This window comes from Apiospora marii, assembly GCF_038362585.1.
Source record: "Apiospora marii strain CBS 49790 chromosome Unknown utg000013l_segment0_segment0, whole genome shotgun sequence".
NCBI lineage: Eukaryota > Fungi > Ascomycota > Sordariomycetes > Amphisphaeriales > Apiosporaceae > Apiospora > Apiospora marii.
This window is the reverse complement of record NW_027117384.1, coordinates 2896903-2912793: the sequence shown is the minus strand read 5'-3', so window position 1 is coordinate 2912793 and position 15891 is coordinate 2896903. Positions and strand designations below refer to the sequence as shown.

Genomic DNA, 15891 nt, shown 5'->3' with positions numbered 1-15891 from the left:
AGAAAAGGGAACGAAAATGGAGTAAAAAAAGAACACACAGGATACCCACAAAGCAATGCATTTGGATTGTCAGGTGGACGGATTTGGAGGTTAATTAGCTACATCACATCTAGTTGTAGCTGAGCAATGATGACCTGGTTCGCCTGACTCAATAAAAACCAATAATAAATATTGACCATCGTGATGAACCCAGGGCAAAGAGACACTCGTGCTTACAACTAACGATCCTTAGACCAGCAACATACCCATGGTAACAGTGTCTCAGGGAAGTCGAGTGCGCCCCGAGCATCTCAGGCATGGGATTCAACCAGTTTGCCATCAGCAAAGACACGAGACCCTACACGACCATCTATCATCTCCTCCCCCGCCTTCGCAGACTTCTCCCCCTCCTCCAGCCGCCGTTTCCGCCCCTCAGCGACTTCCTTAATGTTAACCCGCTCCATCGCCACCGCGAACGGGGACGCCAAGCACGCCGCCGCCAGCGCCAGGATCAGAGGGTCCCGCACCGCCTCCGCGTAGGCCCCCCGCAAGTCGCGGAGCACCGCGGCCGAGGGCGCGATCTGGGCCAGGCCCGTCGCGCCGGCGGAGATAGCCTGCTGCGGCGACACGGCGCCGTCCGTGTGGGACGGGACCGCGGTGGTGAGCTTGGCGAGGAGGAGGTTTTGGGCGATGGCTACGCCTAGGGCGCTGTGGGTTGGGGTCTGGGTCAGTCGGGGTTGGTTTGCTTATGGATAGATATCATGTAGGTTAGGCGGTCATTTCGTGTGTGAGAGAAACATTGCTTACCCTCCTAGTTGGTACGAGAATACCGCAATCGCTGCATCGTCACATCAGTCTTGCCTTCGGTGGTGATGCCGAGTCATACGTACCATTACCCGTCGCAACGTCCTCGGGCCTGAGATTGTTAGTTGGGGTACGCAGAACATTTATGAGGTGCGGTTATGCTTACTCTAACACAGCCTGTAGCGCAGCATACGGTAATTGCTGAGCCATCCCGATACCGAGGCCGTTGATAACCATGAACGTCGCCCAGACCGGCGTGGGCGTGTCGATGTCTATCGTGGTCAGGAAGCCCGCGCCGATGGATGTAACTATCACCCCAGCGACCATGTACGGGACCTTTTGGGTAGGACATAGTAAGTAAGCCATGTATGTGATATGCTTTGCGAAGTCATGAAAGAAAGTCTCATCTTACATAGTAACCCCATCTCGTGACGACTGCCCCGACGATCACCAGACCGACTATCTGGGGCAACACGAGGGCGATGAACCTCACCCCACTTTCGGTGGTCGAGACCCCCTGGGCGGACTGGAAGAAAATGGGGAGGTAGTAGGCATACTAGAACAAGGAGCGAGATTTGGTTAACGATTTCGGGTCGTGGATGAGGGAAGGGCCTACATACCGTCTGGCTCGACATACCAAGCGAGAACAAGACCAGCGCCCCCATGCCAATCGAGCGCCTGCGCAGGATGCGAAAGGGGATGATGGCCAGGTCCCCCCGCCGCCACTGCCAAGTTGCAAAACAGCCCGTCAGCACGGCGAAGCCCACGAACAGGCCGATGCAGCGCGAGTCGCGCCACGCCCATTGCTGGCCGCCCATCTGCAAAACCAACAGCAGGCAGCAGACGGCGCCTAGGAAGAGCGTCGTGCCCGGGCCGTCCATGTGCTGCAGCTTCTTGCGCAGGTCCAGCGCCCGGTTGGCTTGGTTGGAGGACTGGGCGATGTGGACGAAGAAGAAGACGACTGCGATGACACAGACGCCGACGGGGACGTTTCTGGGATACGGTCAGCAAGGCATAGGTAATTAGAAGACCGTCTCGTAGGTGGATGTGGGCACTATACATCCAAAAGCACCATCCTGGTTTCCGTCAGCTTGCTCTCACAAGGACAATGGGATACTAGAATGAGAAGAATGCCGACACAGCCCAACTTACGCCAGCTCGCATGGTCGGTCAAGACACCACCCAGGATGGGACCGAGACACACGCTGACACCGAGCGAACTGACCACAATCCCCTGATAGAGCGGGATCTTGTCCAGTTCCACGGAAAGGCCAATGATGGCCAAGGCGCCCTGAAGGAGACCAGCCGCGCCGAAGCCGAGAAACGCGCGACCGAAGATCAGGATGGCCGAGTACGGCGCGGCGGCGCATATGACGGAGCCCACTGGTGATATTTCGTTTTAATCAGCTATCGCTGTCCACATGAAAATGAAAATGAAACGAGAGAGTAGACTTTGGTTTCTGTTGGTTGGTACCTTCAAACAGGAGCAGAGAAACGAGATAGACCGCCTTCGCGTTGAAGAACTTGTACAGGTTGCCGAACAGCGGCTGGAAGGCCGTGATGGTCAGCAGGTAGGCGGAGCCGTACCAGGCAATGTCGCCCAGCGAGCGGAAGTCGGTCGTGATGCGCGGGATGGCGACGCCGATGATGTTCATGTCGAGGCCCAGCAGCAGGATGCCGAGGCAGAGGGAGGTGATGACGACGGCGAGGCGCCAGGAGCCGAGGTAGGCGTCTTGCTGGCCTTGGTCTGGGTGGGCCGTCGTCGTCGTCGGCGCATCTTCATGGACCGGAGGCATTTTCGGGCTGGTTCGCTCGTGAGGCGATGTACTGGACAAGTCGCGGGCACTGGATTGGGTATTGGTGGGCAGGTGCAAAGAATGAGTGAGCGAGGTGGTGTGTTATGAGGCCGGGGGAGAAAGCTTGCCCGAGGAGTACCGGGTGTTTGGGTCGTGTCGACCTGTGCGACCAACAAGGAGAGCAATGTGTCTGAATACCTAATGTATGGGGTACCTAGGTCGTGTCTGCCGAACCCCTTACCTTAGTAGATTGCGGTCTCCTATCCACCAATCCTTGTCCAAGGTCGCATCCGAGCTATCATTACCACGCAGTCTCTTGTAGCTAGGGATTCTTATGGCTATTTATCTTATAATACGAACTCTAGAGGCCCTCGCAAGGGACCCCGACAGTTGATACTGTTCACTCAGAATACATAAGTGATTTAGGAGGGAGTTATTGATGTATATTTGAAGAATTGCACAGCCATTCTAAGCTGGTTCAATATACTCGTCAGATTGGAAATTTGCCATCGCAATCTGCGTGTGGTTCTGGACTGCCACAGACTCCTTGTCCTGAGCGACAATATACCACAATTAAGGCGTATTTCCAATGCAAATGAATGAAGTAAAAGGCCAAACTACCCCTCCTTCTTCTTCCAACTAAGCACAGCACGCTCCGGATGCAGCATCTGCAGAAGCAGAACCTGCGCCGAGTCCGTCTCCAGCTGTCTCAGGACCCTGTCCCTCGCCTCCGCGGCGCCCTCCCGCGGCCTCCGGGTCGGCTCGACGCGCCAAGGGCCGCGGAACAGGGCGGCCACGGTGGCCACGAACTCGACCTGGGAGAACTTCCTGCCGGGGCAGGACCGCTCGCCCTCGGACCAGGCGATGAAGGTCCCTCGTCGAGGCGTCATCAACTGCTCCTCCTTGTCGTCGCCATCTCCCGTGCCTTGCTGGATCCAGCGCGACGGGCGCCAGGCCAGGGCGTCGGCGCCCCAGTAGGCCGGGTGGGTGTGCACGGCGGCGTAGCTGGCGATTACCATGGTGTCGGCGGGGACTGTGATGGTGTTGCCGCCTACGCTCAGCTGCTGGGGTTGGGAGTCGGTCCATTTGGCGACGGGGACGGGTGTATATAGACGGAGGGTTTCCATGAGAACGGCAGTGCAGCGTGTTAGTCGGGGAAAGGCCGCGGGGTAGTCCCAGTCGGAAACGGAGGCGATCTCCTCTGCGATCCAGTCTTGGACCTGCGGGTTGATGGCCAGATACATTAGAGCGAAGGTGAGGGTGTGCGTGGTGGTGTCGTGGCCGGCGAAGTTGAACAGGAACATGTTCCCGTAGAGCTCGCGCTCGGTCAAGCTCGTAGACTCCGTCTCCTCGGCCGAGGCTTGGATCAGCGTCGACATGAGGGTTCGATCCGCCGTCGAGTGGCTTTCGACCATGTGCTGCTTCTCCGATTCGTAGAGATTGGTGAGGTACTGCTGGAAAGCGACATACGCCTGGTACACCCGTCGAAGCCTAGCCGGGAGCCATGGCTTGGAGAGGAACTTTGTGCCTAGGGCCATGATCAGGACGCAGTTGTCTAAAACCATCTTCAGCGACTCTTTGTAGTTTGTGGCCACCGCTGCCTTCTCATGATGAGCCTGGAACTTGAAGGCCTTCCCAAATCCGGCTCTGGACAGCACATGGAGCGATAGCGTCCGCAAGTCGTCGGCGATGCTCGAGACCGCGGGCCTCGCGGTCCAGTATCGCATCATGTCGTCAGCTTGGGACAGGCTTTCTGACCACACGATCGCGTTGTTCGCTTCGTTGAAACAGGAGCTCGCTATCTTGCGATGCTTCTTCCACTGGTCGCCATCGACCTGTATGGGCAGAGTCAGCTCTCAATCGATCTCGAGAAGATTACATGATCAGTACCGTAGCTAGATTGTCACCAAAAACGTCCAAAATAGCTACGGATATCGCATTAGTATATGATTGAAAGCAATGAAACCAGTAACCAGTATATAGTCACTCACCAAACAACTCCAAAGGTCGGGGAAAGTCAGTCCTGCGCCGGAAAATGTCCACCAAGGTCTCCGGATCGCAGATGTAGAGCCAGTTCCGGCCGGGGGTGACGTGCATCCAGACCGGGCCCATCTCGAGATGCGATCGGCACTTCTCCCGGACTTCCCAGCCGCGCCAATTGTACCGGGTGAAGTTGTCGTTGCCCAAGAGGGGCAGCTTGCGCAAGAACGTGACGACCTTGCGGTCCACGATCATCCAGAAGGGGTTTCCATGGCTGATGGGGAGAAGGCGGAGGGGGATTCCGAGCTTTCGGGCTACGAGGTAGTTGCGCAGCAGGGAATGCCATGAGTAGATACACCACGCCACGGCGAAGGTGCCTAATGTCAATCCGAGGATACGGAGGAAAGCCATTCCCACTGAGCGGCGTGTAGATTCACAGCCGTAGGGAAAAGAAAAGTCATCGGAAGCATCATCACATGAACAACCCGAGAAGATGGCATTGGCGAAAGGGGGTGGGGGAAGGGGGTGCGGTTGTTCATTGCGACGCAGTAAATCACTAAATGCAAGGGGGTATGTATGTTGGTCGTTGGTTACATTGACGATACCTACCATAATCCCAGTCGGGCGACACAACCTGCAGGCACAAGGGAGAGGGCGGGGTTATGGTTACACTGTCAAATCTCGATAATCAATTGAAAGTACTCCGTACAGTCCGGCTTCCAATGCATCGCCCACCAGCAGGAGGTTTTGGTCTGACTTATCCTCAATGATAATCTAGATACGCATCAACTCATGTCTATCCGTGCCGACGCAAGACCCCCAAAACTTGGCTATGAATTCCAAATCATCACTTACTTCATAACACAATGTATTCCACATGACTATCTGAATACCTATGAGAGGTTGTAATAGTAAGTATTGCAGTGCTAGCCGAACATGTTCTATGAGGATTGCCTTGATTGCTGTTCTCCTAAATGCGTATGTTGCGGCCTCTCGGTAGATTAATATTACCAAGGAAAGAGCTGAACATGGGCCGGCCAAGTACTGACTAATAGCACAGAGAGATACCACTATCATATCGCTAGACACAGTGGTGGTCCTGAAACATACCAAAGAGAAATTTCCAGGAAGACGAAGAATATGTCTATTGTCATATTTGGCATCAGAGCCTTGTAAGGGGGAAGGGGTTGGAAGTTACGGAACTTGCCAACATGGTGGAGAATAGGGCCCGAGGCTTGCTGAAAGTGCATACTTATTTTGGCTCTTGAATCAAGCGCCTGATCATGTTATCAAGCTTTGAGAATATTTGTCGTCGATGAAGAAGTTGTGTTTCTATCCATACCTTGAACAGATGTAATTATGCAGCAGTCTGAAGCAGTAATATAGTGCAGAGGAGTCACTTAACCAAGTAACCAACCAGCGAAATGACGGTCTGTTGATAAATACGCTTTCGTTGACGGGAATATGTGAGACTATTTCAATACCAGCACAGAAGGGGCTGCAGTGCCGCAGCAGTTACGAGAGCTTCATCCGACAAGCCAGCATTTAGCGTTTCGAGAAACCGGAACGAAAAAGGCTGGCTGACATGCACGCGCGAGTACCTGATAACCAGCTGGCTAATGAAAGGGAAACACAGACTGACTGATTATTCACAGAAGTGAGCCTTGGCTACGCCGACGAGGCCACCCTCGTCGACTGAATAGACGATCATTCGCCATTGGGTGGTCATTAGCCAGGGCAATCTTGTATCACGTTGTAGTAAACATGCTGTAGTATGAGTTCCCGGTGCGAAAATGGAGTAAGCGCAAGGACAGGCATAACATGGAATTATCGCGTCGGCGACTAGTAATGTAAAAAGGAAAGAGCGAAGGCCAATCAATCCCGATGTGCCCTGATGGGCAAGTGCAAGGCTCTACGCTGGGCGTATTGCAATTTTGGATGCACGTCAGCCGCAAACCCCCGCCCCAAGATAAAGCAGGCTCCCTCAGTCCTGATGGATGTGCCATGCGCATGTCACAAAGTAAACACCTTTGCCTGCGCGCCTCGATCGATCAATCATCTTGTCTAGCCCTCGTCTCTCAATTTTATGGGCACTCGAGGTGCCTCTAGATGAATTTTGGGTTCTAAAAGCCGTCGTCGGCAGCGTAACGACGAAGCCCATCTACCTTTGTGCGCAAAGCTTTTGCGACGACCGGCGGAATGAGTACCAAGCGACATCGATCACTATCTGGCGATGAACACGAGTCCATACCCCTCAAGCGCCCAAAATGCAACGACCTGTCACATGCAGACTACACAATAGCCTGGATATGTGCACTACACCTGGAATTGGCGGCGTCGCGCGCATTACTCGATGAACAGCACAAGTCCCTCGCGGCCAACGATGGCGACCATAATGCCTATGTTCTCGGGCGCATCGCCGAGCATAATGTTGTCATGGTGGCTCTTCCCGCAGTCTACGGCAAGGTTAACGCTGCCGCCGTCTCCACGCACCTCAAACGAAGCTTCGCCAATATCAAAGCAACTCTCATGGTCGGTATTGGTGGAGGCGCCCCCGGGGAGGCTGATTTATACTTGGGCGATGTCGTGGTCGGCACCAGAGTCATGGAGTACGACCTGGGAAAGGCGACCAATGACGGCCAATTTGAGATCACGGCAATTCCGAAGCACCCCTCGTCCCTTCTTCGCTCCGCCGTCGTCAATCTACGGTCCAAGCACGGGATGAACCGGTCTTCAGTCCGCTCACAGGAGCTTATGCGGACAAGACTATCTCATTACCATCGTCCAACACAACCCGACCGACTTTTCCAAGCGAGTTACCCACACCCTCCTGATGCCACTACCTGCGATGATTGCGACGACAACAAGCTGCAGCCTCGGCCACGAAGGCTCACAGATGACTTCTTGATCCACTACGGCGTTATCGCATCCGGCGATAGTGTCAATAAGGATGCAAACAAGCGAGATACAGTATCCCGGAAGCTCCAAGCCATGTGTTTCGAGATGGAGGCAGCAGGCATCATGGACAGCCTTGAATGCCTTCCCATCCGTGGCATCTGTGATTATTCGGATTCTCATAAGAACAAGGCCTGGCAAGACTACGCCGCAGCGACGGCGGCTGCGTATGCGAGGGAACTGCTGGAAACGATCCCATCTCTAACCGCAGGCCATGCCCCGCCAATCGTTACGGGCAGCGTCACAGCTAGTTTGTCTCCAAGCCCCGGTGTCGAGCTTATCGAAAGATGCAAGTCTTTCCTAGATGTGCTGGACTTCCCTCAGATCAACGCCCGGAAAGATGCCATTCGCGCCGAGCAAGGCAAAACCTGTCGTTGGTTTCTCACACATCCGAAGTACCGGGTATGGGTCGACCTGAGCAATCAAAACACATGTTGCAGTTGCCTACTATGGATCCGTGGCAAAGCAGGCGCCGGAAAATCAACACTGATGAAGTTCCTCTACTCGGAGGTCAGGAGAAAGCGATCCGGGGCCACCGTTGTGTCTTTCTTCTTCAATGCCAGAGGTGATTACTTGGAGAAGTCCATCACGGGCATGTATCGCTCCCTCCTGAAGCAGATTCTGACCCAACTTCCTGACTTGCAGTTCATTCTGGGCCAAATGGAGCTTTCATCCACCAGTGGGCCGTCATGTCCAAGTCTGAACTCACTCAAAGACCTCTTCAAACATACCATCATGTCTCTGGGCCGTAAGTCTCTCATCTGTTTCATCGACGCCCTCGATGAATGCAATGAGGATGATGTGAGGGACATGGTCCAGTTTTTCGAGGATCTCACAGAGTCGGCAACAGACGAGGAGATACAGTTTCGGGTATGCTTCTCAAGTCGTCCATACCCTTACATTCAAGTGAACGAGGAGCATCTCCTTACACTCGAGAATGAGGCCGGCCACTCAGAGGATCTTGCGAGATACGTCGCGAAATGCCTCAAAGCTCCGAAAAAGATTGAAGCCGAACTCCAACTTCAAATTCTTGAGAAAGCTTCAGGGGTCTTCATGTGGGTCGTACTAGTTGTCGGGATACTTAACAAAGAAACCGGTCATGGTGGGCTTGCGCTTCGCCGAAGGTTGTCCGAGATCCCTCCCACCTTGAGCCAACTCTTTAAGGACATTCTCACACGTGATAAAGAAAGACCCGAACAGCTGCAACGCTGTATTCTATGGGTCTTGTGCGCATTTCGACCGTTGACTCCGGCCGAGTTCTGCCATGCCATGTGGGCGGCTGGCTTGAAAGACGGCCATGTGGACGACGAGATACCAGATGCGGGGGATAACGAAATCAACATGGCATTAGCCACTAGTTCTTCCAAAGGTCTTGTCGAGGTCACCAATGCCACTAAGAAACAGTCGACGGTGCAGTTCATTCACGAGTCTGTCCGCGACTTTTTGATCAAGGAGAGGGGCCTCCAGGAACTCTGGCCCGATCTTGGTTTCGAATGGGAAGGTCCGAGTCATGAGATTCTGCGAAGTTGTTGCGAGTCTTACTTGATGAATCCTGCCGTCATGGCCGACATTAAAGGATATCGGACGATGAACGTCAATGCTGACAAGAACGACTCTCCCGTTGTGGCCGACAACTTCCACACCTTGGACGGCCTGGAAATCCCAAACGCTGAAGCAGCCCCTACAGAGACATACGCGTTCTTGGAATATGCAAGCCAACACATTCTTGACCACGCCAACAAGGCAGCACCATCCGTACCCCAGAAAGACTTTCTATCTCGATTCTTCCTCGCGCTAGGAACAGAAGCGCTGAACCGCTGCCAACTTGTCAGGAGCCGTCGGTACGGCCGAACTGCAACTCCGACATACATTCTGGCCGACAAAGGGCTGACCAGCCTACTTCGATTGGCTGTGGAGGCTGACCCCTCGGTGACACATGATCGGGCTCTTCGATTTCAACATCCACTTTTTGCTGCCATGGCGAATGGTCACAATGACACGGTGGCCGTTCTCCTAGGCTTACCTTCAATCATCTACGAGGGTGAGAACCTCATGGAAGGCTTGAGCCGCATATCTGATCTAAAGGATTTCCCAAAGCGAACACCTATGTCTTGGGCTGTTCAGGAGGGGAGGATAAAGCTAGTCAGCGCGCTGGCCCGCAGCGGGGAATGCATCTCTCAACCTGATTATGGCGGATACACACCAATTCGAAGAGCAGCCAGACACGGTCAGGCAGCGGCACTACAGGTCTTAATTGACAATGGCATGAGTGTCAGTGATAAAGACTACGCAGAGGCGATTTATGAAGCAATAGTTAATAAGCACCCCGGTACGGCAATAGCTTTCCTAAACAAATTTGATGGCTGGGATAAGATGCTTATGGGACCCTTATGTGATCAGTCTAATTGGATGTTACTTGCTTCACGGCACGGTTTTGAGGATATAGTACAGCTGCTCATTCAACAGGGCGCTAAAGTCGATGGCACTGGATTAAGCCCGATGGTAACCGCAGCAGACGAGGGACACCTGAACATTGTGAAACTTCTCGCAGATAACGGAGCCAGTATTAATTCCAGTGACTCTGCTCGTAGACGAACTCCGCTTATAGCTGCAGCGGAGCGTGGGCTGGAGGCGATTGTACTGTTTCTCCTAGCCCGGGGAGCGGATTTGGATGCTAAGTGTTACGCTGGGCTAACTGCGTATCAGTGGGCTGAAAAAGAAGGCCACGATGCCATAGCACGAGTGCTTCAACAAGCTCTTGACAAAAGTTAATGGGACTGAGCAGATCAGCAGCGATTTGTCATTTAATAAAGAGATATGATAAAAAGCCCAACAAGACCCGTTGACGAAGACCAGCTCGGATGCGCTGTCGTTACCGCCAACCTCCGGCGGCGCCGCAGCACTGAACCATGTGCCTCTCTCCCCTCTTCTCTCGACGCCTGATTGAGTAGTGTTTTTGAAAAGGTCCGCGACGGCGAGGCAGATCGGCATGTCCTCATGTCCTGGCCGCCGCCATACCGTGTAACAGCTCCATTCGAGCGCGAAAAGCGTTCCTTGCGTCGTCGCTTTCGTCGGTATTACCCTGAGAAGCCAGTATATCAACGATCCTACGCGTTTGTAACATCCCACACGTCCCCGAAATGTTTATTCGCGTACTCGTCAAACATGCTGCAAATGATATCATCCTTCCCGTCATGAAAGGCCGACCCATCGTCAAAGACGACGGCAAAAGAGCATCTATCCTCGATGTTCATCGCGAGCTCCTTCACGTACGAAGTTAACCCCACAAACGTAATACACAGAAGTGTTAGGGTGGGGGAATTACCCAAATTCGTTTCTCAGCATGGTGCGTCTTCAGAATCTCCTCGAGTTCGCTGTAGCTGCCCCGGAGATCCCAATCTAGCTGGCCAGTGGCCTCGCATTCCAGGACGTATGCCCCATCGACGCCCCACCAAAGACGGGCCGCGCTCTCGGCCTTTTCGTCAATTGCCGCGTTTGGGTGGCATCGGAACGACCGACGGTCGTCGACTCGGATGAAATAGCTTCCAGCCGGACCTAGAGAGATGGACTGGGGACAGCTCAGGTTGCCGTTCTCGTGAAGAAAGTCCAACAGGGAGGGATATCGTGCTTTGACGGATCCGCTATCTACACCCATCAGTCAGCAGTAGAAGCAGGGGGCTGGGCAATTCAGGGCATGATGAGGAGTTCGACGCACAGTAACACTTGGTGCGGAGGGTTCCCTCATGGTAGTGCGCGTAATAGGCAGGTCCCTCTCCCAGCACGATCCTCTTCATCCGGATATTCCGGGAACTTTCCAGTCCCACGAGGATGTTGAGTGTAGCCTGGGGTAGATACCTATGTAAGAAGCAGTCAGTCAGTCTTGATACATCAACCACTGCCGGGTATAAGTGAAAAACAGCTGGCCAAACGCACGACTTGGAGTGGACAGGGCCGGTGAAGGAGCAGTGATGGCCCCTCAGGCTCAGACTGATGTCCCGGCGGGCGCGCTTGGGCCAATGTGAACCGACGGGACGCCGTGCGTTCACGGTCTGCTGGAAGCGCAGGAGGCTGAGCTGGCTGCTGGTTACGCTCGGCGAACGTGGCATTTGGCCCTCTGACATGCTGGTGGGTAAGTCGGGTCGCTCGATGGGGTCGGTTGGGCTCCTCTGGAGGATGTTGTCCACACTCTCGGAGAAGGGGTTCTCGTAGACCATGGGGTCCGGTCTTCGACTGTTGGGTTGGCCGGCGCGGCCCTTCATCATAGTTTCCTTGTATTGCTCGGCCACTCTCTTCTCCTTCTTCTCCGCCGACTCTTCCGTGTTGTCCTCGAACTCCCCCTGTATCAGCTGTTCCATATTGGTGACCAGTTCCTTCCCTGTGCGCTCGATTTCTTCGCTACAGTGGCGCATCTCGTTGAAGTGGTCCTCGATCTCTTTCTGCCATTCGACGTCCCGTTTCTCCTTTGCGCGGCGCATATCCTGGTTGAAATCGAGGTGGAGGTTACTGGTAAAGCTGTAATAACAGCCTCAGGTGTCCAAGAAAAGGTCGCCTACGTCTGTCCGTTCCGTATCAAGGTGATAATCACCGGGTCCGGGGGTTCTGACACTTGCGATGGTAGCCAAAACGTTCAAGAGGTGGTCGGACTTATGGACGGCTCTGCGACAGTAAAAGGCCAGGGGCCAGCATTCGAGTTGAGAGCTATTTTCCGTTCGAACGACGCTGTGATGTGTACATTCGTCAATGCGTCGATCAACTCGAATGTTGGTACGGGCATTGGTGTTATAGTCATGATGGCAAATGGTCTTGATTCCCGTCAACTCAAAGAAGTTGACGGCGGCAGGCTCTATCCTAAAGGGCATAGTCCGGGGCGCCACTTCCATGCATTGTAGCTCCGTGATCACTGTCGAAGAAGTGTTCGCAAACCCTGTGCAGCCGTACCCTACTTCCTGTGCAGAAGCCCTGATATGAGCTCGACACTGGACAGGAAGCCTATCGGATGTGCTCCTGTGCAGCCACCCGCTGCGACATACAAAGAGCCGCTGATTTCGGGTGACGCCAGCTGAAGCCACCAGTGCCAGACCCAGTCTCTTCAGCCGGGAGCCTTGCCGGCCCACCAGTTCGCCATGCTGGCGCGACGATGAACTCATCATAGTTACTCGATCGCCATTGTGAGGCTCCGCGACCTGGCGAACCGGTGTGTTTATCGAAAAGGTAGTCTTCAGCGGTGGTGCACAGGGTTGTGGGATCACTGTAGCGGATCGAGAGTATATGGGTCAGAGTTCTGTTCAATGGGAATCGAGTCCTGGGAATTGAAAATACTACTCTGCCGAATGTGGTCATCAAAAGTATTTATGTCACTGCACGCACCATCTTCCAAGGAACTCGTGTCATTGAATTGTATTGGCTTAAGCACTCTGCCCCGCGTACTCCGTAGGGTTGAATGAATCCCGAATGAAGGCGCTGTAACGATAGGCCCAAGCTTGGGGGTAGGGGTGCTGAGGCCTGACACTCCCCATACGCTAGTGCCGGCGCGAACCAACCAGGCACCGAAAACCCCGCCTCCACCATCCCTACCGACCGACGCCCTCCAAAGAAGCGGAAGCACACGCACCAAGCCGACTGCCACCTCGGGTCCATGAAAACCTCAACGAAATCCCGCTCACCTATGACGCGCTGTTCAAGTGGGCGAATATCTGGGATTGGCTGTCCCATTTCAAGGAGACCAGTCCAGCCAGTCGGCCTTAGTACGCGTTGGTCTGTACAAGGGCCATGCCGCTGTTGCCCCGCGTTGATGCGCAACCACTCCACCCTTCTGAACGGTCTTACTACGTTCCAGTTGGCTCGCAAGCGCCTCCTGCCTTCCGATGTACATAGCATTTGGAGCTTTCGCCACTGTCTTTGACAGCGTCAAGACGACCGCCGACTTGCGCGTGGACCGCGGCTGCTCATTCGTCTCGTGCAATGTCACAACGTAGTGGATGTTCCGGTAGCGATGCGTAGAGAAGGCGACGCGGCTCATCAGGCTATGGGGGCGTTCGCGCCGGCGGCGAGGATGCCCCGTAATACAGTGAAGGCATGAGGGCGCATTCAAGAATCCTGATGGTACATTGTTCAGCGGCACTTGGCATGCGACCTGCAATCGGCTGGCCCGAACCACCGAAATGAACGGGGCAGTACCGTAGCCGCAGCTCATCAAAGCGCCGCCTCCACGCTGGGAGCAGACTACAGAGCCGTAAGTCAGCGCGTTTATAGTGCGTTTCCACAGTGCCATAGTCTATTGCGTAGTAGAAAGTACAGCAGGCAATTTATGGGCTTGTACCTCCTGGAGCTACACAATAGACGCGTGTAGGGCTAGGTACGCGGTGAGATCGCCATCCTCAACCGTGACGTGACCTATTAACACGCCTGATGGTGGGCCGCTCGGTGATTGGTCCGATGAACTGACCGTCTGTGGAGAATGAATGCCGCATCACTCTGATACCCCACGTTGGGCAGTAGATTACCGGTACTACAGACCTTCACCAATTGATCCTTAAGCAGGAGCGCAGTTAAAGCCGAAAAAGGTTAAAGATCTAGACCAATCTATTGTTGCCACCCGGCACCCTCGTTATCGTCCTTGGGAAATGTTTTACTCTGTTTTTTGCCATATACGGTAGGTAATCATCGAGAAATATTCAGGCTATCCTATCACTCAAATTAACAGTCGTTCTGCGCGCCTCCGTGCGTCTCCACCCTCACCCCTCACTTCTTACGTCAGTCCTTTTGTCGTTGACTTGCGCGGTAAAACGCTATGGCAAAAGTCTCGGAATCGGCCAGGGAACGTGCGGCCTACACGTTCGCACCGCAACTGTATGACAATCTTGTTCCTCCTTATTCCTCCTTGGTCTGACTATTATCTATCCAAAGCTTCGATTCAATTGATGATGCATCGGGCGCCGAACCAACCACGCAACAGGGCCAAGGTTTAAATTAAGAACCACCAATAGTCAAAAGTCCCGACTCGGACCCCAACTCGGAGCGCAATACTCCTAGGCTGTCCTCATCCTCGCTATGTCGCGACCCCATACTAACTGCATTTATACAACTTGGCGTACTCAGGTTGGGAGGCTCACGGGGCACCATATCGACCTTCGACCGTCATAATGAGTACGTCGTGGCCGAAGCTATACGGGTTTCCCCTTTGTACCCCACCAGCCGAGATAGAACTCGCCCGGTGTTTGGTAGAATAACGTTTTCTCGAAAAGACTCAATTTGCGAACACGTCTTAGTGCCTACACGAGATGTCCCTAGTACAACGGACGAGGAACACCCCAGCAGCACTCCTTCGGCGATACCTGTGTCTACAATTCTTGACCTCGCCGAGCATCTACGCTATCGAGACTGCTTTCATGTCAGAGGTGCACCTTACTATCGCTTCTACACTGGCGTGCCAATTCGGACCCCCAAAGGCATTAACATCGGCGTTTTCTATGTCTACGACGACCGGCCGCGCGATGCTATCGACGCGGAACACCTTTAAGTTATGCGAGATATCTCGTGCGCCATTACAGACTATCTCGAGTTTATAAGAGCAACTAAGGTCCTAAGACGAAGCGACCGTATGGTACAAGGGATTAGTAATTTCGCCGAGAGAGAGTCTACCATTTCCCAACACTGGTTGGGCGCTATGGTCAAGCTAAAACAACCCGAAGCTCAGGAAGGCGTCCTAAACGCCAATTAGCAGAGCCTGCAAAAAGACTGGCAACTTGGAGGAACCAGGACCAATTCTTTGCCGCGACCCCACGGTTTACCGTATCCGCAATCCCCTGTAGTGTCGTCTGACGACTTACGTAATCAGGCGGTCAAAAGCATATTCAGTAAAACAGTAAACATCATTCGGGAAGTCATAAAAATCGAGGGTGTCTTATGCTTAAACGCTTCGATTAGCACTTACAATAGCTTAGTACTCACGAATACTAGAGACCCGACGGCCACTTTATCCGACTTAAATAAAAGTAGTTCGTTAAACACTTTTAGAGATAAAGCTATTAGTGTAAAACCTATAGGTAACGAGGCCGAAAGTTACAGGTGTCCACTTTTAAGGTTTTCTATATTAAATGCTAGCAGCATTAATAGTGCCGCCACTTTCGATTAACCTATCATTTCGGTATCTAAAGCATTTCTTATAAAATTAACTAAACACTTTCTTAATAATAAAACCTATATATTTAATAACAAGGGAATAAGCTTAAGTATAAACTCTTATTTAATCTTTTAAGCCTTCTCTACACTATTAACTTTAAACTTATAAGGCGAATTATTAGAAAATAAACTTATACATATCGCTATGTAAGAGCTTACTAACGCGCTAAAATCTATTTCCAAGTCAGCCTTGCCC

The 15891-nt window shown here is 53.2% G+C and overlaps 6 protein-coding genes across 6 annotated transcripts; 3 read left to right on the top strand and 3 right to left on the bottom strand.

Annotated features, from left to right (window-relative positions):
- Positions 1-290: 290 nt before the first annotated feature.
- Positions 291-2579, bottom strand: PG985_016018 (major facilitator superfamily domain-containing protein; the record flags this gene model as incomplete). The annotated part of the gene is made up of 9 exons (XM_066835784.1): positions 291-687; positions 787-817; positions 870-895; positions 950-1119; positions 1196-1339; positions 1404-1776; positions 1844-1859; positions 1936-2166; positions 2258-2579. The coding sequence occupies 9 exons, from the start codon at positions 2577-2579 to the stop codon at positions 291-293; spliced, it is 1710 nt and encodes a 569-aa protein (XP_066676987.1).
- Positions 2580-3196: 617 nt separating this feature from the next.
- PG985_016017 (uncharacterized protein) lies at positions 3197-4970 on the bottom strand (the record flags this gene model as incomplete). Its single annotated transcript, XM_066835783.1, has 3 exons — positions 3197-4414; positions 4470-4504; positions 4571-4970. 3 exons carry the CDS (start codon positions 4968-4970, stop codon positions 3197-3199), a joined length of 1653 nt encoding a protein of 550 aa, XP_066676986.1.
- A 1788-nt stretch (positions 4971-6758) lies between these two features.
- Positions 6759-10286, top strand: PG985_016016 (uncharacterized protein; the record flags this gene model as incomplete). The annotated part of the gene is made up of 1 exon (XM_066835782.1): positions 6759-10286. The coding sequence occupies one exon, from the start codon at positions 6759-6761 to the stop codon at positions 10284-10286; it is 3528 nt and encodes a 1175-aa protein (XP_066676985.1).
- Positions 10287-11633: 1347 nt separating this feature from the next.
- Positions 11634-12577, top strand: PG985_016015 (uncharacterized protein; the record flags this gene model as incomplete). The annotated part of the gene is made up of 3 exons (XM_066835781.1): positions 11634-11643; positions 11709-12374; positions 12447-12577. The coding sequence occupies 3 exons, from the start codon at positions 11634-11636 to the stop codon at positions 12575-12577; spliced, it is 807 nt and encodes a 268-aa protein (XP_066676984.1).
- Positions 12578-13227: 650 nt separating this feature from the next.
- On the bottom strand, positions 13228-13785 carry PG985_016014 (uncharacterized protein; the record flags this gene model as incomplete). Its single annotated transcript, XM_066835780.1, has 1 exon — positions 13228-13785. One exon carries the CDS (start codon positions 13783-13785, stop codon positions 13228-13230), a length of 558 nt encoding a protein of 185 aa, XP_066676983.1.
- Positions 13786-14656: 871 nt separating this feature from the next.
- Positions 14657-15033, top strand: PG985_016013 (uncharacterized protein; the record flags this gene model as incomplete). Its single annotated transcript, XM_066835779.1, has 2 exons — positions 14657-14660; positions 14783-15033. The coding sequence occupies 2 exons, from the start codon at positions 14657-14659 to the stop codon at positions 15031-15033; spliced, it is 255 nt and encodes an 84-aa protein (XP_066676982.1).
- Positions 15034-15891: the final 858 nt, after the last annotated feature.